General features: G+C 30.2%; 3 protein-coding genes and 1 pseudogene across 4 annotated transcripts; 3 read left to right on the top strand and 1 right to left on the bottom strand.

Moving 5' to 3' along the window:
• Window positions 1–783: 783 nt before the first annotated feature.
• LOC107427066 (small ribosomal subunit protein uS9) lies at window positions 784–1,513 on the top strand. Its single transcript, XM_016037401.4, has one exon. It carries the CDS (start codon window positions 855–857, stop codon window positions 1,299–1,301), a length of 447 nt encoding a protein of 148 aa, XP_015892887.1. The 5' UTR covers window positions 784–854; the 3' UTR covers window positions 1,302–1,513.
• Window positions 1,514–2,845: 1,332 nt separating this feature from the next.
• LOC107408624 (probable receptor-like protein kinase At1g49730) lies at window positions 2,846–7,979 on the bottom strand. 2 transcript variants are annotated; one of them, XM_016016032.4, is made up of 9 exons: window positions 7,540–7,979; window positions 6,140–6,691; window positions 5,101–5,394; window positions 4,745–5,006; window positions 4,612–4,664; window positions 4,302–4,369; window positions 4,061–4,150; window positions 3,678–3,762; window positions 2,846–3,596 (listed from the first exon to the last, which is right to left on the bottom strand). In XM_016016032.4, the coding sequence occupies exons 1-9, from the start codon at window positions 7,616–7,618 to the stop codon at window positions 3,052–3,054; spliced, it is 2,028 nt and encodes a 675-aa protein (XP_015871518.2). In that variant the 5' UTR covers window positions 7,619–7,979; the 3' UTR covers window positions 2,846–3,051. The 2 variants fall into 2 exon arrangements, with proteins under 2 accessions (XP_015871518.2, XP_015871517.2); XM_016016031.4 differs by having other exon boundaries at window positions 4,745–5,015; window positions 7,540–7,973.
• Window positions 7,980–17,426: 9,447 nt separating this feature from the next.
• Window positions 17,427–21,425, top strand: LOC107427068 (PI-PLC X domain-containing protein At5g67130). Its single transcript, XM_048480220.2, has 9 exons — window positions 17,427–17,625; window positions 17,723–17,794; window positions 17,897–18,019; window positions 18,168–18,305; window positions 19,868–19,966; window positions 20,199–20,502; window positions 20,711–20,934; window positions 21,051–21,137; window positions 21,232–21,425. The coding sequence occupies exons 1-9, from the start codon at window positions 17,620–17,622 to the stop codon at window positions 21,385–21,387; spliced, it is 1,209 nt and encodes a 402-aa protein (XP_048336177.2). The 5' UTR covers window positions 17,427–17,619; the 3' UTR covers window positions 21,388–21,425.
• A 633-nt stretch (window positions 21,426–22,058) lies between these two features.
• LOC107427057 (PI-PLC X domain-containing protein At5g67130-like) lies at window positions 22,059–26,494 on the top strand (annotated as a pseudogene).
• Window positions 26,495–26,705: the final 211 nt, after the last annotated feature.

A 26,705-nucleotide genomic window follows, 5' to 3' on the forward strand; every position in this document is an offset into this window, starting at 1 on the left:
TTTTAGTTTGAATTTTAAAATTATTTCCCAGGATTAATATCATTTCTCAAAATGATTGGCCCTTTTAAGTACTAGCCAATCTACTATTAAAGAAAAAAAGATGTACTGGTCAATCATAAAAGAAGTATTGATTACTTATTGATTTGTATTTCTCTAATTTATTTTTAATTTCACAAACTTTTATTTGAAACTTTTACATACTTAATTTTTTATTTTCATTTTTTGCAAAAAGTTTCCTTGTACTTTAAATTTTTTGCATAGTTATACTTTCATTTTCATTCTTATTGTGATTTATTATTTTTTTCCCACTCAAAAAAGTTTTTGCTAAAAATGAAAATGCAATTGTAACTTATAAAAAAGGGGAAAAAAAAATTATAAGGAAAGTAAAATGTGCAAAAGTTTCATACTATAAGATAAGCTATCACGAACAGAAAAATAAATAAAATAGTAGAGGAAAAAAGTGTCAAGTTTAATGTAAAACACACCTAAATTCAATAAATAGTATTATTATTTTTTTTTGAAATAACAGTAAATAACATTTTTGATGCATATATGTATATATAATTTTAGGATATATGTAAGTATTTTTTTTCTTGGATAAAAGAATATAATTATGTAAAATAAATATAAAAAACCTTAAAATAGTAGCCAAAAAAACTTAAATACGTTATACGTATTTCTTTTTTTTTTATGCTTCGAGGAAAAAAAAGAAGTATTTTTTTAAGTGGAGAAAAGAAAAGATGACGTGTCACTAACTATATATTGCTCTGAGTGACGCACAAGAAGAAAATAAAAGGGTTTTTTGTTTCCATTGGTCCGCAAGCGCCAACACACACTCCTTCAAAACCCTAACAATGGCAGCAGCAGCAGCGGCGCCAATCGAGTCCGTACAGTGTTTCGGCCGCAAGAAGACGGCGGTGGCTGTGACCTACTGCAAGCGGGGGCGAGGTCTGATCAAGATCAATGGCTGCCCAATCGAGCTGGTGGAGCCGGAGATCCTCCGGTTCAAGGCCTATGAGCCCATCCTCCTCCTTGGACGACAGCGTTTCGCGGGAGTCGACATGCGCATCCGCGTGAAGGGTGGAGGTCACACGTCTCAGATCTACGCCATCAGGCAGAGCATAGCGAAAGCCCTGGTTGCTTTCTACCAGAAGTACGTGGACGAGCAGAGCAAGAAGGAGATCAAGGACATCCTTGTCGGGTACGATAGGACCCTTCTCGTTGCCGATCCAAGACGCTGCGAGCCCAAGAAGTTCGGTGGTCGTGGTGCTCGTGCTAGGTTCCAGAAATCTTACCGTTAGATTGGAAGAGCAATGGAAAAGAAAACAAAGGTGGAGAATTTTTTTTTTCCTTATTATTATATAAATTTCAGATTAAGCTGTTTTTGGACTTTAAGAACATGAATGTCTAATGGGTTTTGATAATTACCAAGAATTTTGAACTCTACTCTGTAGTTTGGTTTATGTTTTAATTTTGCCGCTTAGTTCAATATATATCTAATCGGTTTTACAAATTTTGCAATTTAGTAAGTTTACATTGTTTATGGTGTGCAAATGATATGTCTGGTCAAGCTGATGATGCTCAGATTTTTTGTTCTGATTGTGTTTTGTGCTTCATACAATTATGGAGTAATTTATCTATTCGAGTAATTGGAAAATAAGAAGAATTTTCCAAAGTTTGGAGCCATCGTTGAATTTGTTAGCAATATTTCACTCCTTGGTGATGGCATAGATATTGAGACTCATGAGGCAGCTCAAAATCCAAGTCAAAAATTGTCTGGTTTCAACTCTAATTAATATGAAAATTACGTTTCTTCTTATAACTTACTGAAAAAAAAAGATTTTTTTTTTTCCCCTGAAAAAGATTATTACAGAACAAATTGTGGGTTGCATTGTATTTGAGCTCTTTAGCATTAATTTTAGATACCGGACTTGAAGATAGCTACCGACTCCAACTAACATTCATGTACGATCCATATTAGATCTGACCAACTGCCCATTTTACCTCCTCTATGTTCTTGACGGCCAATCCTTTTCTCAGTAGTCTTTCAGTGGCATGTACAAATTTGTTGGAGTTTGAATGGAGTTGCATTGCGTAGATGAAAAAGAAAAGAGCATTTCTGATGGATCAGACCATGTCTGTTTATTGCGCCTTGGTACTTCGTTTATTTTAGTATTTATTGCAAATCGCATGAAAAATAACCCACGTTTCCTATTCATTCAAGCACAAGAAAATTAAATAGAGTTCGAATAGGCTTGTGCTTTGGTGGAAATAATGAAAACAGCCATTACTTGTCCTAATTGGTCAAAGAAACTGAGCTATTTTACACAGAATTATTTTAAAGCGCTACTAGCCCTTTTAATAATGGCAGTAACTATGCCTCTGCTTCAAGACTTTTTTTCTTTTGTTTTTTTAAATTATAGATCCTAATTACCATCTAGGATGGAATAAAATTCATTGTAGCAGATAAGCTGGCATTGTAGCAAATAAGCTGGTATATAAATCTGCATATTCTATCAAACCAAAGGATATTATATGGTATTTTTAATTATAAACCATAATCCACAATGAGGTCAAAATCATTGTGCACGAATGCTTATTTGTTAGGGGGGCTTCAGGAATGAAATCCAATGCAGAATCTCACTCATTTCAACCTGCATATTTCTCCGTTAGGTACTTTACATGCCCATAAGGGAATTGACCATGTTTCAGTTACAATGTGATAGCAAATAGAGCAACTAGTTCTGTTCATGAGACTGTGTCTTTACCCTCAATTAGTTTTATTTAAGAATACATAACCATAAATACAAAATCATGTCAGAAGTTGTTATTCGCTTGGTACTAATAATACAAGCAAAAAGAATTTATTAAAACACCATATCTCAAAATTTTTAACACAAATAGAAAAATAAGTAGAAAAAAAACCAAATTTACTTTTACAATTTCCTTTCACCCTTGATCCAAAGGCCTGTATAACTCTAGAAATCCTTTAACTTGCTATATAAAAAGTATAGATTTACTATGGATGACCTGACCACATGGCATTTGAGTCTAAACAGACAAAATATTGGGTGGAGATTGTGGAGAACCGGTTTCAAATAAGAAGCTTCTACTACAATATGATCTAGACGTACTTGAAGAAGAAGCCAGATATCTCCAGTCCCCACTGTGGAAAAGTGTCTCATTTCTGTGCATTTTCCCTTTGCTTGTCCTTGGTCTCCCATCGAGACCTTCATACTCTTCATCTTCCACAGCTTCTACCAATCCACTATGCATGGGTTCTGAACTTTCGTACAAAATCCTGAGAACCTGTTTAATTGAAGGCCTGGCTCGGCCTGCCTTCTGGGTGCACCATCTCACGATAGACACTATTGTTTGAAGCTGCCCCATATCAAAAGAATTTCTTATACTGGGGTCAACCAAATCAGAAAGCCTTGATTCTGATAACATGTATGCTTGTGCCCATTCAACCAGATTCTTGCCTTCATGTATTGCTCGTCTGGCAGTCACTATCTCAAGCAGAAGGACACCGTAACTATACACGTCGCTTTTCTCAGTCAGCTCGTGAGTGATCACATACTCAGGATCCATATAACCTGGAGCCATTCAACATTTATCAGTCAGTCAGCACAAAAAACTGTGCAATCATATTTGAGCTATAAAATATTATGACCAACCTGGAGTTCCTCGGATATCTGTGTTTACAGGTTCAAAGCAAATAGAACCATCCTTTGATGCATGTGCAAGGCCAAAATCAGCAACCTGAAAAACAAAGATATAATGGGAACTCGAAAAACGAAAAGTTCCATTTGAGCATTTAGCAAGGCACTTGGCTAGAATACTATGGATGCATTCATTTGAAGGAGGGGAAAAAAAAAAGGGTTTTGTCTTGCTTGCTGAATGTCCTTTTGTTTGAAGAGAAAAAATGGAGTGCATGCTAAAGAAATAAACACATCTAGGTTCTGCCAAGAGAACACATCTCTTTCCATAATTTTATTACGAAAAGCAATTAAATTAAGCCCGATATAAACACCAAATGCTGCATTCAATAAAAAGCTACCTTGGCAACAAAATTCTCATCCAATAAAATGTTGCTGGCTTTAATGTCTCTGTGGCATAAAGGAGGATCGCAATAAAAGTGTAGGTACTCCTGCAGGTCAGAATGGAAAATGAGAAAGGCAAAGCCGTTCAAATATGTATGTCTACAGTTCCATATTGGTGGTCTTGACTGATAACAAAATCTTTTAATTGATGTTAACTAAATCAACCAATCAAGAGATTAGCATAATTCCAAAAATTACCAGAGCATTAGCCACATCAATGGCAATTTGGATTCTCCTACGCCAACTTAGAGGACTTCTATTTGGAACTGCAAAACATCAAATGAAACACATTCAAAATACACAACCATCAACCATGTTTCTTGAGGAACTAACATAAAATTCTGCACATGCACTACAAGAATACAAGTAAAAGAGAGTGATTTCCTATATGACCAAACTCCATTACTAGAAATACGACGACAACCATATAACATATGAAATTTCCTTTTATAAAACAATTGTCAGACTCTTTCTAGCACAAGTGGATTCAGTAGTTGGAGAAACATACTATGAAGATGATCCTTCAAGCTACCATTTGCCATGTACTCATACATGAGAAATCTGCCATGTGACATATTAAGCATTTGATTATGTCGGTATCAAAGGTTCAAAACAACAAATCTCAAGAATAAACTATCAACCTCTCATGTTTTTCAATGCAAAAACCTCTTAGAGCAACAAGATGACGATGATGCAATCTGGCAAGAAGCTCTATCTCCCTGCAGAATTCATCCTCCCCCTGTTCTGATACTTTGTTCATCCGCTTTACTGCTGCCACTAAGCCATCACTAAATTGGGCTTTGTACACAGTTCCAAATCCCCCTTGTCCAATGATTGTGTTGAAATCATCTGTCCCCTTCTTTATTTCCTTGTAGCTGAATTTTCGAAACATAGATGAACTACCTGCATGTACTGCCCAATCCAGAAAATGACCACCATAACAGTTGTATTTCTTAAAAGCTAGAAAGTACACATCAGGAAAAAGCTAGAGCCATACCTTCCTGAAATTTCCGAGCAGGACGAGAGGGAGGGAATGTTTTTGAAGATGTCTTATCTATATTTTCACAATCACCTAGCTCTCTGCTTTTCTTACGAATAAGGATTACCAACACAACTAGCATGATAACAGCAACAACTGTCACTCCAATGCCAACAGCTGGTATTAATGTAAGGTGGTAGGAATGGTGATTTTGATTTAGAGGTAGAGCCGATAGGTTATGGCTGGGGCTAGCAGCAATCAAAGGACTTGGAGAAGCCTCAGGGGTGATTAAAGATGGGGCTGGCTCTGAACCTAACAAAATTGCAACAAATAATTTTCAGATAACAACCACAATTAATCTAGCTCACATCATGCACAAAATTTTGGTTAAAATCTACTTATCAAATTTAGCCCAAAATATAGATTGCATACATAGCGGTCACATAAATCAAAACCAACATTCAACATAGATCCTTTTGAGCTAACATAATTTACAAAAATAAACCCCATTTGACATCTCTTCTCAACATTTTTATGTTTCTTCTTCAGCGATGGGTGTGGGGTTCACTAGAGAAGTGTACAGAACTCTGATGTTTTCTAGATCAGACACTTGATCAACTGAAAACAACGCTACAGTACCACCATCATGTGAGGAAATCAGGATGAGAGCCTACCCAATCAGCATCTTTCTTCCTAATGCTTTATTGCATCATGACACTCAACAGGCATATAAGTAAAAGAACTCTTATGGGTCGTGCTTATTCAACAAAATCAGACATAATTCCCAACTCTGGTAACGCACAGCTTTCTATATGCTATATGTTACCAACATAACCAAATGGTGATACTGGGAATCGACAACAGCAATGGTTTATAGATGCTTACCAATATAAGCTACTAGATGATTTTATAGATCTTATTTGGAATATTGTATTGTCTACTAAGTACATAGAAAAAGTAGCAATAAGTCACACCAAGGCAGTGAACTAGTACTGGCTGTTGGAAACATTGTATGGAATTCAAATTAAAACTGCATTTTTGCCAAAACTATCCTCACCTGGGGGAAGGGTAAGCCCCTGAACTCCAAAGAAACAGCTTGCAATGTCAACAGCTGAAGTATCATCAACTTGGCTTGCAAGTGCAGCAAATGTTGCATCCCGGCAAGTACTCAGTGTCATATTATTTTCTGTTCCTACCAAATGATGAAGGTATACAATGCCAGCATTTAAACATTTCCTGCATTTAGTTTCCTCAGAAAGAGGTACTCTGCAATTTTCTGTGACATCCACAAACTTTGGGGACTGCAGCATCTGTGTGACAGTTCTTCGTCCCTTACATTCATAATTTACAGGTATCTTTGTTCCAAATCCACAAAAAATGGTTGCATTTTGTGGAACTCCATATAGTTCCAAGGTTTGTGATATGGACTGCAGGCAGATGTCAGATAAATTTGAAGAAACCCCTAAGTTGCCTGTTCTGTTTGCATAGCGAGTGACCGAAACTGCAATTAGAGCATTTACATAGCGGCAACACTTTCCTCTCTCATCTTTTTTAGAGCATAAAGAAGCTGCCAGTGTAAAGTTTGATCCACTCAAATCTAAGGGGCAATCTGCAAGTGGTGAAAAAAATAAAAAAAAAAGTTGATAGCAAATTAGGTTTTCCCTTTTCAGCAACTTTTATATTTGAAATTCAACACCTAACATGTACCATCAAACCAAAAACTTGATTGCAGAAACCTACATTAATAATTTTAGAAGAAAAATGGTTTGACTTCAGAAAATGCTTAACGGTGTAAACATATAGCTGCCTTGAAAATGACAGGGCCATGTATCAAGGTAATCCTATCTTAACCTACTTCCCGAACCAGATTCCAACATACTCATCAAGTGCCCAAGATTCAAAAGGAAATGATTAGCATTTACATAAACACAGTCTAATGGTGGAAACCAGAAAAACCCAGTTGCAGAGTCCCAACTCTGGCTACAATTTCGGTACTCAATCCAAATTTGAGAATTCAAGTACATTTCCAAAACTCGCATTGCTCTTTAAAACAAAATGAACAGAGATTTGGACAACTCAAAGAGATTAAAACATAAAGCCAATAAGCCAAATAACCCCAGTGCCACCAAAACTTCTTAAACCCAGAAGCCGGAGAATGATACATGTCATTCTTCAGCTCACTAAAACTCACCAAAAACATAAACTTAAAAATCTGAAAAACCTTACACGCTTACAATTAGAGGAAAACATGGGGGAAAAATAAAAAGGAAAACTTAAGGACATTAAACTAGAGCAATAATACCCATTTCCAAACTCACTATATCAAAAACCAAAACGGGTCGCTAAAAGCACCCAGAGTGGAGAAGACATTGAGTAATAAAAGAAAGCAACAATAAATAAAAGGGAGCTCCTTTTAGTCACTGAAAAGACTCAGAGCATGAGGAATAAAGCAAATACCTGCCATTATTACAGGAATAAGGTGCATTCCAAGAAACCCCACAACACCCAGAAGAGAAAGGAGGCGGTAGACCTCCATGGTTGAAAGGAAGGAGGAAATTTCAGGTCTCAGAGGGTAAGGACAACAGAGAGAGAGAGAGAGAGAGAGAGAGATGGTGGGGGCAAATGGGGTATGTTAGCACATCTGGGTACCATACACGATGAATGCTTTTTCGTTTGTTTTTTCCCTGAATCCTTAGAAATAAAAGAACAAGAAAGAGTTTGGGGTTTTCTGTGAGAGCAAGTGTGCAATGGGGAGCTGGTTTTGACTGTCTCTTGAAACTGTGCAAAATGTCTGTGAATACAATGGCCCACTTTTTTCTTCTCTCTCCCTCGAGTTCTCAACCATATTCTAATTTATGGCGCTATCACTCGTATGCTGTGGGACCCCTTCTCTTTTCTCACTCAATTTCATTCAGTTTCTTCTAGTAGGAGTTCTCCAGCTACTTCCATCATTCATTTTTTTTTTTCTTTTTTTTATTAGAAAAACTTCTTGCAATTATGATTGTCGTTGGATAAATTGAGATGGAGAACAGAGCAGACCATCCATGAGCTTAAATATGGTTAATGTAATGAATGCTTGAATAAAACAAATTTTTTTCATAACTGTAAGGATTATAATAATGAATAACTATTTCATATGTGACATTGAAAGATTTGAATTTAGATTCATTATTTAGAAAATATTAAATTTTAATTTTTTAAACAAGTTTTTTTTACCAATAATCAATGATAATAGTTTTTAAGTTTTGAGTTTAAAACTTGAAATGAAATCCTTTTTTTTTTAATTTATTCAATAATAATAATAATAATAATAATAATAACATATCAATAAGATACGAAAGTAACTCAAAATAATAACAAAAAAATAAAATAGCCCATTTTGTGACACTTTCTCAAAATTACAATTTTTTTTTTTTACAATAATTCAAAGTTGAAATTGTTTGCCTAAAAAAGAATTCAATGTTAGAAATCATCAATACAAACAAATTAGTATCTATTTATTCAGGGCGAACAAAAAAAAAAAAAAAAACCAAATTAGGTTCTATCTGTTAAAAAAAAAAAAAAATAGTTCTAAGATATACTGGATAGGAAATTAAAAATTTTCTAACCCAACATTCACAGTTACAGGAGAAAATTGTAAAAAACTAATTTCTTAAAATTGGATTTGCTAAAAAGTTTTGACACTTTTTTTTTTTGGTTATATGGCTTTGGGTGATTACTTCATATGGTTTTATGACATATGATGCAAAGCTACATACTTATGATAATTCCATACCATATAATATAGGACTATGATATGATGCTTATTACATTAACAGAAGGCATTTTTTTTATTTAGCAAAAAAAAAAAATAGTTCCATGCTCATGGCAGGAAATGATTGGAGGCTGGAGCCCAGCCACTGGGGGACCAGGGAGAAAGGTTATGTGGGCCCGAGACGACTCTAAAATATATGAACCTCCGAAGCATGTCTGTACTCTCTGTGTTGGTGCAAGCCACGGGCATCGTTTTCTTTGTCTCAAAAAAAATCATCCACAAAATTTATAATATCATCCATACCATACCATACCGTACCCTTTTTCTTTATTATTTTTTTAATTTTTAATAATTACTTTTTATGGCATACTTTAATATTTTAATTTTTTTAACCACTGCAATTATTGTTGCTAAATTTTTGTTAACACTTAACAGTTGGCATTTTTATATTATTTTATATTTTTTTGTTGGTAAACTAGGATTTGAAAATGCCAACAAATAGTTGGCAACTTGGCATCTTTTTGTTTTGTTTTGTTTTTTAAAATTTTTGGTTCAAATAAAATAGTTGTCAATTGTCATCTTTGTCTTTATGCACACAAAGCTTTTCAAGAAAATGCAAAATAAGTCTTTTAGACTACAAAATGAACGCATGATACATTGTATATCTCTTTCATTTTTTTCTCTAATCTGTTGGGCAAGTGAACGTTTGAGGCTTCAATGGCATTGTTTATTTTGGATACTTGAATGGGGATATTTTATCAAATGGAATATATGGTAAAGAAGATATATGTCTTCACTTGCATGTTTTAATAAAACTATGAAAATTTTGAAAGAATGATCTAATTTTTATTTTATACTATCTTTATTAATAATTTTCTTTTAGTCGGTTAAGTGTTCTTTACTACCCCTTAATTGGGTAAAGTTTGTTTTGAATTATTCACAAAATATATATATATATATATTTTTTTTTTGAGGTCTCTATTTATTTATTTTTTGCTTTTATACCGTTTAAATTTCAAAAAATTTCAGTTGGTAACAAAACTGTTAAATGCGAAAAGAACCTTAACTATTCATCCAATTTTATTCTTAAATCCATTCGTCTCATTTTCAAATATTGTTAATCATGAATCCATTTTAAATAATCCAAAAACTCACCATTTATTGAGAAAAAATAAATAAATGGAAAATTAAAAATGGATGAAGGATTCCGTTAGCTTTAACCATTTTGTAACCAATTTATAATCTTTGAAACTTAGAGGGTAATAAATGTAAACAAAAAAAAAAAAAAAAAAAAGAGAGACTCCAAAATACACTTTGATCAAATTAAGAGTAGTAGAACACATTTGATCTAACTTAAAATACTCTCCATTCTTTTTGAATTCTCCTCGTAAATTATAAATTCAAAATACAAAAATGAGATATGAATATTATATGTAATAAGCTACTACGATCCCACGAAATTAAAGAAGAAATTAAAAATCTTTTCAATCATGGACATAAGTTTGGTAGAAGTACAAAACATGAGAGTGAAAAAGGATAACATCTTGGTAATTGAGAAAAAGAATATGCAAGAGAGATATGTATACTAAAATCTTAGAAGGGGTGGCAAAGGTTTTTATGTAATTGTGGATACTATAAATTATATGAGGTTTTCCCTACATTGAGAAATTAAGTATTTAATCCTTGCAATCCACGTGACCTCTATCGGGGTGAAATATTATTTGTGCACATTTTGATTCTTGTTCCATTCGTTTTTTTGGCGTGCAAGGAAGTATATCCTCATGATAATGTGATTTTGTTAATTTACTACCAAATTATTCTCAATATATGGACGAGACCAAACTATTATTGCGGCCAAACATTGTTTAAAATCAAAAACATCAAATGCTCTCGTTCTCTTTCTTTCTTGGTGAATAAATAAAGGAATTGAATTGAGTTGTCGTTTAGGTATTTATTTTCATCCAAGCTATTCATGAATGCAAACAACACATACAACAAAGGGAAAGCAATAAGCAAAATCTTGACATATTAATTGAAAATAAAGTTTGTGGAGATTTACTTGATCATCCGAAAACGCATTAATACCAATTTGGTACAAACACATCCCATCAACATCTACACGTGATGAAATTATTTTTGATAAGAAAATGTCTGTCTGTATATCAATATATATATATATATAGATATGTTCATAATACATTAAATAACCAGACCATATAGATGAGGTTGCTTCAATCAATTAATCTGTCAACTTCATAGTGCAAGAGCCATACATATAATTTCACCCAAAAAAAAAAAATCCTAACATATAAAAATATATTATTATACAGTACATTGATTGTATGTACCATGTGAGTTACGTGTATAATTCATCCAACCAAAAAATAAAAAAATAAAAAAAAAATAAACCACCACCTCAAATGTTTATAGATGCGTGATGTATCGATTAAATTCTTTACATTTCTATTGCGCATTTTTCATTCGCATGTACATAAATGAAACCAAATAAAATTTGGATTTTCTAGTCATTTCTATAGTTTTTTAGGATATGGTGACACATAATATTTTACATATCAATATGAAATTTTACATATCGATGTTCATGATTCGTTTTTGATTTATTCCTCCTTTTGTTTCGTTTAACTCTTTCCTAATCTAGTGACATTTTTCAATTAACAAATAAAAGATCAAAACTCATCCTTTATTTTTTCTATTTTTTTTATGGCAACTTATTTATTATTTTTTTATTTTATTCAACTTTTTCCTAGTCTAGTGATATATGACAATTAAAAAATAAAAGATCAAAAATTCATCCTTTCATTATTTATTTATTTTTATTGTTTTCATTTAATTCTATTAACTCTTAAAAATAAAATGTCAACAAGAAATAAAGGATTAAAAAAATTATTAAAAATTAAAGTAAAAAAGGAATAGTAGTTGACCTGAATTATTAATATTATAATAATAATTTAAGATGAAAAAATAAATAATCTTCAAAATATTAAAATTAATATAATCTTAAAATTATATTAAAAGTGTTAAAAAAGAATGCATGTGGAGACTTGAATTGTTTTTAAAAAATTATTGCCTTTCTTTATCTATTTTCTTTACAAGCCTAATATTTATTATTATTATTATTATTATTATTATTTGGACTGTCAATATTTTACTTTCAAGCTTGGGTTTATTCCTATAATCTTAAACAGAAAGATTAAGCTTGTGAATATTATCCCCAAAAAAAAAAAAAAAACTTGTAAAAATATTTGTTCATTTTTACACTTTATTTTTAAGAGTTAATAGGATTAAATGAAAATAATTAAATGATGAATATAGTTAATATGAAAAAATTATGAATAGAACTAATATTTTGAAAATATTTAATAAGTAATCAGCCTTTTATTTTTTTTCTTTTCTTTTTTTTTTTCTTTTTTTTTTTTACCAAAGGAAAATATAGGCCTTTGGCATTGGTGGTTTCTCATCTTTGGCGTGTTTTGCCCATTGGTCCTGATCTTTTGTTTTTTAGGTTTTTTCCCCCATAAATTCGGTATCTTTTACACCATTAATCCTTTGCCTGTTTTCCATCCGCCTATTTTCATCTAAAATTCCGTTAAGTAGAAGGGACCAAAGTAGAAGGGACCAAAATACAAATTCAACATAGTTATGGGGCTTCATATGTAAGAAGAATTAAATTATTTTTCAAATTTGATAATTATTTAAAAATATAATACATCATTTTTATTTTATAAAAAAAATATTGGAAAAAATTCAATGGTTCCTAAAATTTTTAATATTTTTTAAACAACAAATGGAGATTATTTAAAAAAAAATTATATAAACTATTTTTTTAAAATTAAATTTTTTTAAAATTAAATATTTTAAAAAAAATTAAAAAAAGTAATTTTTTATTATAAATAGTTTATATAGATGTTTAAAAAAACTATCTTTGTTTTTTGTTTCAAAAAAAATATTAAAATAATTTAGGAATTATCTTAATTTTTCCCAATAATTTTTTATAAAATAAATATTGTGTGTTATATTTTTAAATAATTATTAATTTTGAAAAATAATTTCTTTTAAAAAAATATTTTTCACTTTTCAATTTTTTTTTTGCAATTAAAAGTCCCATAATTATGTTGAATTTGTATTTTGGTCCCATCTATTTAACGGAATGTTAAATGGAAAATGAACAAAGAATTAATGGTGCAAAAGATACCAAATTTACAAAACAAAAATGCCTTAAAAAAAAAAGAAAAAAGATAAGGCTAAGTGTGCAAACCATGTTATAAATAAAGGCCCACCAATGCAAAAAAGGGTAAAAAATAATGAGTAGTAGAAACATTCATCTATCAAAAGAAAATATAAAAATATCATTAAAATCAAATAAAATTAATTTAGCTAGTAAGCCACTCATACTTATAATTAAGAGGTTATAGATTGAAATACTGAAATGAATCAAATTATTATAATAATTTAGAATAAATCTTGATCATAGATTAACAATAGATTGAAAAAAAATATATATATGTCATTAAATCCTCAAAATTTTAAATAAAGTTGAAATGAAGGAATAATCCACGTTTATGAAGATGACAAAAAAGCAAAGCTTTCAAGGACGGTTCAAAAAACATTGTAATAGATATTTATCATATTTTCAGTATTTTTCTTCAAGTTTATTAAAACTTTCAATAAAATATTTAATACCATGAGTTTATATGGAATAGGATAAGTACTATTTCATATGCGCATTTATAATTTTCATCAATTTAAGTTAAAATTAATGTCTTTTCAAAAAAAAAAAAAAAGTTAAGTAGACGTGACAATTTCCATTCTATTTCTAGTTTCGACCTACACAAAAATAATTAATATGTAGCTACAAATAAGTCAAGCATTTTCTAGTATTAATTGCTCCATCTTCATTATGTAAAAAGCATCCTTCTTCTACCATTTTCCTTTTCCTCGTGTTGAAATATTACAATCATTATTTGGATTCCAAGTGCAAACATCCACGTGAATTCCCAATTAATTTTGTCTGGCTGTGTTGTGAAGAAGCTTGCTCTCAATTCTCAAATATTCATATCCATTTTGAATTTAACATTTTAGGGTTTTGCTTTAGAGAGAAATTGACCATTCTTGATTAGGAGAGGACAAAATAAGTGTGTGGTTTATTATTATTATTATTTTTCTTTTTGTGTGAGAACTGTGCAGTTCTGTTGCTGTTTCTGAAAATGCCAACAAGCCCGTGACATTGACCTGCTTTTTACTGCACACTTCACTAGTACTGACCCCTAATATATTCCACATTATATATAGTACAATTTACATAGTGACAATTATTACCCAATAAAATAATTATATATTGACAATTTACATGGTCATTCCTTCATGATCTTCATCCGTGGATCGAATCATATTACATTTTTATGTGGACATTTAATAATTATCTTATACAATCCACATATGTCAGTGTTCATTGATAATTATTATCTTAAGAAACAACAATAATTATCTTATATAAATAAGAAACAACAATAATAATAAAGAAGTTGGCCGGCCAATGGGATGGGAGAGATCATCCAGTGCGTATATTAAATAGTAAGAAAATAGAAATTGCAAGAAAACTTTAGACGTATATTTTTTATTTTGTTATAAAATAAAAAAAAATAAAAAAAAGATTTAGAGTAACTTTTGCCCTGCAATTCCCAATGGTTGATTAATGGTGGGTTTTGAGCCTCTATCTCTTTGGTCACAGTCATAATTGCTTGCCAACCATCTTCAGAGTTATTTTATCTTATATTCCATTGGATCATCTCTGATTTGATAATTGTATTGGAAACCACCTTTTAATTCAATCACAAAAATATCTTATTTTTTAATATTATAATTTGATTTTGATTTTTAACGTCTAAATTTCATTAAAGTAATTAATCCATTAATTCATACGTGTAAATATGACAATATTTAGATAGAATCAATAATATATATATATATATATGTATATTATTTGTAGTGATACTGATGGAGCTTATAGAACAACTTTATGTCCAAACCAAGCTAATTAATATGCTTTGGACCCGTTCAAGTAATTTGCAGTTATGTCAGTGTTCACTGATACAGTTAGTCTAGGTGCCATTTACTAATGCATTGGTTTTTGAATTTTTTATTATTATCTATTTTTGTACTTTAAATCTTAATTAGAGTAAATTATAGCTTATTATATATCTTAATTAAATACAATTTAAAGAAAAAAAGCCAAACTAAAAATACTTTGAGATAGTTTTAATTTTTTTTTTCCTTTCAAATTTATAATTAATTAATATTTCTAGCAAACTTTAATTACAACTATATATCTAAGATCAACAAACATTTGAAACAAATAGATTACATACAATTAGATAGAAAATCAAAAATTAAAAAAAAATAATAATACCTTATTCTCTTCAAATTAGGGAAATAATGACTCAAGCTTATGTAACTATGTTACCTTCTCCATTCATATATTTTTCATGTGAAATGAATAAGAAGAGCAGGTAAAATACCAAAATCATTTGGATATGCCGTTAGGTTATAACCTCATGAAAGCAGATATTTGTGTTCCAAATATATAGAAGAAAGATTATATATTTAACAATAATTGATAAGGTTTTACTTTTTTTGGTGAATAATAATTGACAAGGTTTTTTGATCTAGACAGAATAAAGCAAGTAATTTGAAAGGGATAGGATATTTACTTCTTCAAACAAAAGAAGCTGCTTCAAGCAACACCATATCAAAGATAAAATAAAGGGAAGTTGCTTTTATGGTTGATATATGACCTTTTCTTTCTTTCTTTTTTTTTTCTTTTTTGCTTTTCCGAAAAGGTGTCCTGAAAAAAGAGTACATGCATACGATACACGTTATATGATATTAGATATTTGTTTACATGACATTAGATATTTGTTTTCATAACTGCTAAAACCACACTAGCATAGAGTTTTCAATTTATTCTTTTATTAGTTTATATTAGGAATTAATGAGAGAATCTGAAATCACATTTAATTATAATATATATATATATATATATAACAATGACATTAAAATTTTACTATAAAAAAATTACTTGACCAGGCAATATTTACCCTATATACAAAAGGAAACTTCAACAGTGCATTTTGATTTTAATTTTTGTCATTTCACACAACTTAAAAAGTACGTAATCATTTTATGATATTTATTAGTTATAACATTTTCCAATTTTCCATTTAATAATAATTTTTAAATCCTTTATAGAAAGCATTAAATTATGGAGAGAAATTAATTTTCAGAATATAATTTTTTTAAAAATTAATTTTTTTCTTGTTATGCTTGTTATGTTTGGTAATAATAAAAAAACTAGAATTTATAAGTAATTAAATTTAAATTTTTATAATAAATTAAATAGGATATTTGTATTTTTTTAAAAAATCCTAACATGATATTTTTGAATTTTTAAAATAATATCTTCGTGAACTTTTCCATATATTTTCAAGGATAAATATGAATCTAATTTATTGGATCCTATCTTTCCCACCTCAGAAAATATCCAAATACAATAAAATCATCGTTATCCAAAATAAATTAGATTTTAAATAACTTTATTTATCAAATGGGATTTTAAAATATAATTATTTTATTTAAACTAACTTAGTTATATGATCATTGTTTGGCTCAATTGATAAGCTACACAAACAAGCAAAAGTTAGTGTAAACAATAGAGTAAAAAACGTTATATGATCATTTCATCTTACGTCCATAATTTATTCGGCAAAATAAAAAATCTGTAAATTAATTAAAGTAATTAAAAACGCCACGGAAAGAAAATATTCTTTCAACTTTCAAGTTGGATAATGGTGGTAAAGGAAATTCAATATTTATATTTTTTTAATAAATAAAAGCATAAAAACGAGTTATTAAAATGATAAAGCATTTCAGGGTTTTTATTTTTATTTTTATTAATTTTTGATAAAAATTGGATTGAACTTGCAATCTAACCTTATAAACAAATCTAATTAATAATTATGTACCTATCATTCTTGAATAACTGAATCCTTCCCCACTTTCTAAATTTTTGGTAAATCAAATGAAGCCCACTTGTAAAACCAAATGCAGACATGCAAATAGAGAACATTGTTATATAAAATTAATTTTCTTCTCATGTTGTTTCTAGGAAAAGATCAACTAATTCGACTTGTGTCTAACATAGAATTGAATTTTTTATAAAATTAAAGAATGGTCGCCATTTAAGAATGAGTACTAATATCAAAATTCAATTATATATATATATATATATATATACGGAAATTTTATAGTGAGCATGGTCCGTTCAATTATATATATATATATATATATATATACGGAAATTTTATAGTGAGCATGGTCCGTATGAAGATCGCAGTATTAATGATGATTTTTCATAATATTAAAAAATTATCACCAATATAAAAAATCGTCATTAATACTATAGTCGATATGAAAATCGTAAACAGACTATATATATATATATATATATATATAATACAGTTTTCTTTTTTAAAAAAACCAAAAGCAAACTGCAACTAGTTAGCGGCGCATAAACCTCCATACTTTAATTGCTTTATTCCAGGACTCCATTCAACACACGTCTTCTTCTCTTCCTAGCCTCCTCCTCCTCCTCCTCCTCCATAAATACTTACATATATATATATATATATATGTATGTATATATCCATGTACGAAGAAACCAGACTACAACAATCTGAGACTCCAATATTTCTCTCCCAACGCTGCCAATGAGGGCATGTCTTTGTCTTATCCTTATTGGGTTTGTTCTGATAATTGCCTTTTTGTCCAATTGTTAACCCCACTAACTACTCTGTTTTACTCTGTCTGCAGAGAAACATTTCCACTCTCATTGCAATTGTGTTCGCCACTGCTTTCCTCCTCCATTTTTGTTCAGCTCTCAAGGTTCATCATCATCCTCCGATTTCTAATTTCCTCTTCTTTCTCATTTTTTATTTTTCCATTAATTAAAAGCGAAGCAAAGTTTTTACCCTGTTATTTGTACAGGAGGGACAAACATGTGCAGCAGACAAAAACTGCGATTCCGGCTTACACTGCGAAACTTGCATCAGCAATGGAAATGTACGGCCTCGGTGCACTCGTATCAAACCCATTAATCCCACTTCTCAGGTCTCTCTCTCTAATATATTCCATTTTCAAATTTTTTTCTTTTTTTTATATATTATTATTTCTCTGTTTAGGAACTTAGCTTTGAGAGATTTTAGTTCGATTCAATTCGGTTTGGTTTGGTTTAATTTGAAATATTTGAATTTGGTAGGTAAAAGGGTTGCCATTTAATCGGTATTCATGGTTGACAACCCACAATTCATTTGCGAAGTTGGGTGACAAGTCGGCCACCGGCTCTATTATACTAGCTCCAACTAATCAGCAGGACTCCATTACCAGCCAGCTCAATGTATGTATTTCCTTTTTTTTTTTTTTTTCTTTTTTCTTTTTCTTTCTTCAAAGTTTCAAGTTTCTTGTTTGGTTGTCGGAAAAATGTCAAGTAAAAGTAAAAAAAAGCATGATGAACATATATCTCTATATATATATATATATATATATAATGTACTTAATTACGAAACTCAAATGAAAGAGAGGGGGAAAAAAAAGTTTCTGTTTTTTCAGACGGTAGCGGTGATATATGTTTGGTCGCTCTACACTTTCCTAGAAACCAACGCTTTTCTACCCCCTATTGACATTCTGCCAAAAACCCATTAATTATCTGAGGGGCAATGTTCCAAATGTTTATATTGATCACAGCTGGATGTACCAATTGCAGTTGTGGGATTTGCTTGAAATTTGAAATATTCTATGTTAAAAAGTCAAAAAATAAATTATGATGTTTCCGAGTGCGTTTATGATCATCATTACTGTTGGTACAAATGACAGATATGGTTTAAAATTGAAGCCATGACACATGTCAGTGATTTTTCCTCTTTCACATGTTCATTATTGCAACATATAAATTGATACCTAACATTAGATAAACTTAAATTAACACTGTATGTTGTACGTACGGAAAGTAGGTTTTGTTAATTGTAAAACGTTTTTGAATAACATGTTTGTGTGTTGAAAATGTGGTGACTAAGTAATGAGCTTTCAGGTGATGTAATTGCATTTGCGTAATATTAGATTATGTATCAAATTGATTAGCAACTTGGGGTTTAACTGGACTTGTTAAACTAATTCAATGTTCTTCAAATAAAAAAAGCTAAAGGTTAGCTGAATTATGTAATATTAATTAGTATATGAAATGTTTGTTTGAATATATAAGAATTCATACTTTGGAGATTAGTAATTTATGACGATTTAGATTTAGATAACGTGGTAAAGAGATGAGTGATTTTGATTCACATATAACATATTATCTGCATATATATATATATATATATATATATGTAACCGGAAAGTAAATTAAATGATTGTATATGACTCTGTATTTGGTTGATAATGTCTTAATTGACCAATTAGTTGCCATAGAGGAATATAGGATTAACTTTAGACCTTCAAAGCATGTTCAATGTGAGACTTTAACACATTGCCAAACAGCTAGATGCTTTTGATCAATAATGGTTAGACTTTCCATCTATATTTTCTAAGGCCAAAATAACATGCATTAGGTGCGTTTTGACTTTATAAATCTTTTTTTTTCTTTTTTTAAATCTTCATCTTTTTAATTTAAAAATTGAATAAGAAGGATATATATTCAGTATTCAAAATTCAAAATTAATTAGATTATTCTTAATAAATTAAACCTAGTGGATAGAAGAAATTTAAAACAATTGTTGGTACATAGAATGTATGATAATTACCATGTTTTCATCTTTTAATTAGACTCGTTCTCATATAGATTCTGTTGAAAAACAGGGTTTATTGGTCTTAGTGTATATTTTATTTTTAATTCTCAAATTAGGTAAACAAAATTTAATTTTCATAGCTACATATTTTTACAAGTGGTGTTATTTTATTTTGCAGAATGGCGTTCGAGGCTTAATGCTTGATATGTATGACTTCCAAAATGAAATTTGGTTATGTCATTCCTTTGGTGGCCAGTGCTACAACTACACCGCTTTTGTAAGTGTGTACGCAAAGACATATATATATATGGGTCCACTAAGTGATGACTTCACTTTGACAATTTATCGACGATAAAGTTCATTTAAAAAGATATAAAATTATTTATTTGAAGCTTTAAAATCAGGAAACAATTTTGGAAATTTCATTTTGGATATGTGTCATTCGGTTTCTTGTGAATGTTTGAACAAATTATTAATTAATCTTTTAATTAAGATCTGTGTTTTTGCAGCAACCTGCCATTAATGTTCTAAAAGAAATTCAAACATTTCTGGAAGCAAACCCAACAGAGATAGTGACCATCATAATTGAAGACTACGTTACATCTCCAAAGGGTCTGACAAAGGTGTTTGATGCAGCTGGGTTGAGAAAATATTGGTTCCCACTCTCAAGAATGCCAAAAAATGGTGGAGATTGGCCAACAGTTGATGATATGATCCAGAAAAATCAGCGTCTGGTTGTTTTCACTTCCAAGGCAAGCAAGGAGGCTTCCGAAGGGATTGCCTATGAGTGGCGATATGTCGTAGAAAATCAATGTCAGTACTAGCTAATATATATATATATATATATACACAGTCAGTTTCTTTCTTATTAGATCAATTTAATTGTTTACTAACTGCAGTAACTTAAAAAAAAAAAAAAAATTTAAATTTAAAACTATGTCAACCTAATAATTTGATAAGACAATATGTGAGCATAATTAAGAAAGGTTAAACTAGTACTAATGTGGTTAATTTCTTTCAGATGGAAATGGTGGAATGAAAGCTGGGAAGTGCCCAAACAGGTCGGAATCAGCTGCCTTGAATACAAAATCTAGATCATTAGTGCTGGTGAACTATTTCAGAGATGTACCAGATTTGGCTCAAGCTTGCAAGGATAATTCAGCTCCATTGCTAAATATGGTGAATACTTGTTATGAAGCTGCTGGAAAACGATGGCCCAACTTCATAGCCGTCGATTTTTACAAGGTATTTTAACAAATGTTCATATATTTAGAAATTCGTATTTAGTGTAGCAAGGTCTAATTAATTTACTTTGTTTAATAAATACATATTAATTTTTATTTTTATTTTGGCGTTTTCAGAGGAGTGATGGTGGGGGAGCCCCAGAAGCAACAGATGTGGTAAATGGTCATTTAGTATGCGGCTGTGGAAACATTGCCAACTGCAAGGTGTGTACTCAGTAAATTTTGAAGCTAAATATATTCTTTATTATTTTTTAATGAGAAAAAGAATTTGTAAGTGAATTTTTTATTGTGATCGCAGGCAAATACGAGTTATGGAGTTTGTGACATACCAGAGGCTGGTGTAGCACCTGGAACTAAAGGAGTGGCTAATGAAATCGGATCTGCTCACGGCCTTCGTACACCATTCCCATTCCTATGGTTGCTAGGGACACTTCTTATGACCATTCTCTTGTAATTTTTCATTGTATATTGATTATTAATTGTTTTTTTTTTTTTTAACAACCTGTGTTGATTGAATTAATGTTAAAAAGGAGGCGAATATTGTAGCCCAATAAACGACCCAATTGGAAGTGCTTTGAATGGGACTCATGTGATCGATCTGTCCAAACGCATGCACATATTTTATTTATAAGCATAAAAATTTAGTGGGTGTCTGTAAAAAGCCTCATTTAATGACAATTCTTTTTGTGTTAATGGGTGCGTGAGCTCTACTTTGGAAATGTAGCAACTTTTTAAAGTTTTTATTGTCATTTTGATGGACTCCATGTGAATGTACAAGTAATTAAATTATTGAAAGTCTCCGTATCTTTGTCAGATTTGGCTGCTTGTAATGTTTGTTGGCTTTTGAAATGGTTGTTTGTCAAGGAACTCTTTTTTATAATGGATATAGTACATTGAGGTGGTTTTGATAACATTACTACTTACACCGTCCGTAGTTTGGAATTTTTACATTTGTGAAAAAACTAATCAAATAATTTGGTATTCTACCCAAAAAATAAAAAATAAAAAAAATCAAATAATGTGGTAGCATGCTAAATGTTAAAGCAACTAATTTTGGATTTGTATGTATTCAAAGACTAATTTGATTTATACGTAAAACAAAAGTGAGCCAGCACAAAACAATAGATGGGTTGGAATGGGCTGAGCATTCTGAAATGGGTTAAGTTAAACTTGGGTAAGGGCACAATCCTTGTGTTGGAATTTGATGTGGTAAATCAAGGCTTGGGCTTTTCGTACAACCACTTTTTCTACACACATCCTTATATGTGAAGTTTCTAAAATGTCCCTTGTAATTTGAGAAATGTTTTATTATTATTATTATTACTTAACATGTTTAATATATTCAATGGACTTCATTCAAACAATACTAAGATTTTCTTTTTTAATAAGATATTTATTACTTACCAACTGAAAATTCAAAACTCCTTCACAATTGTAATTTGTTAGTAGTTCTCTATGCATTTATCAAAATGAATTACAGACCAATTTATTTTTTGTTGGAAGGAAAAACCAATGATAAGCAATAAACTTCCACAAGACTTCAGCGTGGAAATGGCTTAAGATATTAAATAATTGACTAAATAAGATTGGTTATAGGGAATCAAATGGTCAATTACTATTTTGTCCCTCCTCTTGTAAGAAGACCAAAAGATCCCTTTATGAACATGTATACATATATCCATCACCTAAAAGGCATTTTCGCCAGTAAAATTAATAAATATTATATATATATATATATATATATATATAGCTATACTAAAGTGCCAATAAAAGGTTAGATGGAACCTATGTAATTTTTTCAATTTTTATGATTTTTTTTTTCAAGTATGTGGTGTTATTATTTTTTACTTGCTCTTTAATTAATTAGTGTTGATTTTATAATTTTGTTCACTACATTTGTTATTGTAAATGGATATGATATGATTTTTATGTAATTTTATTTTTCTTGCTTTCCAATTAATTAGTGTCAATTTTACATAATTATCCTTCACATTTATGATTCTTAATTGAATGCAATATGGTTTTTAGGACATTTTACTATTTTTTGCTTGCTTTCCAATTAATTTGTGTTGACTTTATAAATTTACTCTTTATATTTGTGGTTTTAAATAGATATAATATGGTTTTTAGGTAATTTTATTTTACTTGCTCTCCAATTAATTCGTGTTGATTTTATAAATTTGTTAATTTTATTTTACTTGTTCTCCAATTAATTAGTGTTGATTTTATAGATTTGTTCTCTATGTTTGTGGTTCTAAATGAATATGATATAGTTTTTAGGTAATTTTTTTTTGCTTGCTCTCTAATTCATTAATGTTAGTTTTATATATTTATCCTTCATATTTATGGGTATCAAATGAACGCAATATAATTTTTAGATCTTTTTATTTAATTTCATGTCCTGTATATGTAATGTTTATGTTTAGGGTTGGCATTTATGAAAAAAATTAAGAATTTGTTAGTGCTAGCAATCTTCCTCATCTTTATGGTATTTCTCTTGTTCTTTTGCTTCATTTTTGTTTTACAGTGTAGAATATTTTTTATGTTGTTCTTCATTTTATATGCTTGAGTAGCGTATATAGATTAAAGGGTAGGATTAAACAGATTTAATAATAAAGTCTGAAGAATGTTTAGGGTAGGCATGCCTTTTGTATAAGTTCTTTTTGAAACTAAGAATATTGAATGGATTCTTTTTCATTCTTAGGAGGTTTAATATTCTTTTTGCTATTTTCTTTTTTGATATTTTGGGATGGGGATTCGAACTTTGATAATTGTCTAAGGAAACAGCTATTACCACTTGGTTGTCTCACAGAAATATTCCTTTTGCTATTAAGTATGAGTTTTTTCTTTCATAGCAAACTATTTTAACCCTTTGAATTACAATCTAAAATTTTCTAATTAAATCCCATTAACTGAGTAATAGGGTTGTACAAAATTATAACAAGTCTAATGAAATCAACCAATTCAATCCCATTAAATTGGATTAGATTGGATTGAAAATTTTAAAATCTAATCGGATTGGATTAGTTATTATTTTTGGTGTTTTAAATTAACCAATCTAATAAATATATAATATGTCAAAATTTTACTAAATTTGGATGTGATTGTTGGTTATCTATGATTTAATCCATTTGTACCCATTTTAGATTGTCTTATGCTTTATGAAACAAAATAATTTAGCTTTTGATTTAATTGATTTTATGTTTTATGTAAATTACACCTTTAGGTACTTTTGATATTACCCACATGTAAAAGGCTAGTTGGCTTGGATTAGTCATAGAGAATCTAACTCTAACTAAATAAACCTACAATAATTTTCCTTTCTAATTACTTATCCTTACATTTATGAGAGCACTAAACATAACAAAGTAAATTTATGATCTTCTATTTATATTATTCAAAATGTTTAGTAGCATTAATGACGTTGGACAATTTTATTTTCTTTTTAACAAAGTGAATATATAATTTTTGGTTGGCTTTAACTAGAGATAGTACCAATTCCAAATTGGTTTTCTCAAATCAGGGATCTTAGTAATTGAAAGAAAGCTTTAAATTCAATAATATTACAAAAGTTTTTATTATAAGGTGTCTAATATTTTATGCTTTTTGCACGTTTTCATTGTATTGCAACTGAATGTGGTATAAAAAAAACCTTGAGTACAAAATTTGCATGTGTTGATATAATTAATATTTTCAATAATAATTTAACATGATTATTGACTCAAATAAACGTGTGAAGTATTGCACACACCTAGTATATATAAATGCCAAAACTCTCTTTTCTACCTCTCTTACCCTTAAGTAATATGAAAGGATACCAAAACAGCTTTGAGCAAATTAATAGCCATTAATAGTATAGCTCACTAACATCAAAATATATATTTACCCTCTTAAGCTTAGACTGAAAAGTAACATGATCACATTTACATATCCTTTAATTAAACAACATTTTTCTTTTTATCAAGAGAAAGAAAATATATCATTTTTCTACAAAGTGGTGTAGAGACTCATTATAATTTTCTCTCATAATAAATAAATCCCAATGGAGGCGAGTTCTTCTTGTTTTCTTGTTTTGTTTGCAATATTTATTTTGTTGGCAATAAGAGACCAGCTAACTCGATTTATATATAGTTGTAAAGATTGGTTATCATAATGTTTTGGGTGGAGGCAATTTTCGTCTTTAATTGTTCCACTGCTGTCAAGGTATTCCCCAATCACATTACCAATTACATTATTCGAATCTTTTATATATATATATATATATATTGAATCTCTTTATATATTAAAAGATATCTATATTTTTCTCACTTTTTTGTACAAGTCACTTCAATTCATGACTTACTTTACTTGCTAAGGAAAATTAATATCTATTATTTTTCGTTGTTATAATTATTTGTCAATTAATTGATTTATTGATTGAGTTAGCAAGGAGAAAGATGCGGATTCAACGCCACATATGGCGCAGGCTTAATTCAACGCCACATATGGCGCAGGCTTAATCTGCCAGCCATGCTTATTCGCAAGCCTAGTTTTTTTTTTTTTTGGTAGTTTTTAGGCCGCGGTGTACTCGAATCAAGCGTATCAATCCTACTTCATCTTGAGTGAAATCGCAGCCATTTAACCGTTACACGTGGCTAACCACCCACTGTTCATTTGCCATGATGGGAACAAGGTCAATTTCAGGCTCTTTCAGTTTTTTTGGGCACAAACCAGCAAGATTCCATCACCGGTCACCTCAATGTATGAACAATCTTTTTTTTCATCTTTTCTCATAAGAAAAAGAAAATTAGGAAATTAATTTTAAAATTAACAAAAATACAGAATTTGAATTTTTTAGTTGTAGAATGCGGTTAGGGGGTTAATGCTGGATATGTACAAATTCAACAACGACATCTGGTTATGCCACGGCCAATGTGGCAACACTACATCCTTTGTAAGCATTATTTTCTGTCCAAATATATTGATCAATACAATAATTACTTACCCTGTTCTGTTTAACCCAAAAAATATATTACCCAGAATTATACGTAATTGGAAGCATATATGTTCACTATAGATAACATAGATATTTAGCATGTGTTTTATATTATAACCGTGCATATATGCATGCAGCAACCAGCCATATATGCTCTAAGGAGGTACAAACATTTCTTGGAGCAACCGAGCAAACCCAGCAGAAATTTTCACCATCTTCATCCATGATCATGTCACAATGCCAAACGCGCTGTGATGAAATTGTTCGATGCAGCTAATCTAAGGAATCTTTGGTTTCTAGTTTCCGGAATGCCAAAAGATATATGTTAAAAGACTGGCCAACTATAAATGAGATGATGCAGAAAAATCAGCGTCTTCAGGTTTTCACTTCCAGACCAGAAAAGGAAAGCTCTGAAGGGATTGCTTACCGATGGAACTTTGTCGTAGAAAACCAGTACGTTAATACTAGTCATAGAACAATTTTATATTCTACTGGGAATCGTTGCATTAAGTTAGGCTGCATGATCGCAGCCATTATGCAGACACATTTGCTCTATCACTGGCAAAAGGATAAGAAGAAGAAATGAAAACAAATATATAAAATTTATTTGAAATGGTGCAGATGGGGATAGTGAAACGACAGCAGGGTTTTGTCCAAACTGAGAAGGATCAGAATTGTTGAAGAACAAGACCAAGTCACTGGTGGTAATGAATTACTTTAGAAGTAGAGCAAAAAGTGTAATTATTGCATGCAAGGATAATTCAGCTTCATTTCTTATCATAGTCAATACTTTTTCA

The sequence above is a fragment of the Ziziphus jujuba genome, chromosome 9 (assembly GCF_031755915.1).
Source record: "Ziziphus jujuba cultivar Dongzao chromosome 9, ASM3175591v1".
In the NCBI taxonomy this organism is placed as follows: Eukaryota; Viridiplantae; Streptophyta; class Magnoliopsida; order Rosales; family Rhamnaceae; genus Ziziphus; species Ziziphus jujuba.

Excerpts from the sequence above, each read along its gene's own strand:
- LOC107408624 (XM_016016031.4), bottom strand. The coding sequence starts at position 7,618 with ATGGAGGTCTACCGCCTCCTTTCTCTTCTGGGTGTTGTGGGGTTTCTT. Across the intron at positions 4,665-4,744 it reads TGCATTGAAAAACATGAGAG|ATTTCTCATGTATGAGTACA; the intron begins GTTGATAGTTTA and ends GTCACATGGCAG. Across the intron at positions 3,763-4,060 it reads ATGAGAATTTTGTTGCCAAG|GTTGCTGATTTTGGCCTTGC; the intron begins GTAGCTTTTTAT and ends TTTGTTTTTCAG.
- LOC107427066 (XM_016037401.4), top strand. The coding sequence starts at position 855 with ATGGCAGCAGCAGCAGCGGCGCCAATCGAGTCCGTACAGTGTTTCGGC.
- LOC107427068 (XM_048480220.2), top strand. Across the intron at positions 18,020-18,167 it reads CCATTAATCCCACTTCTCAG|GTAAAAGGGTTGCCATTTAA; the intron begins GTCTCTCTCTCT and ends TGAATTTGGTAG. Across the intron at positions 21,138-21,231 it reads GAAACATTGCCAACTGCAAG|GCAAATACGAGTTATGGAGT; the intron begins GTGTGTACTCAG and ends TTGTGATCGCAG.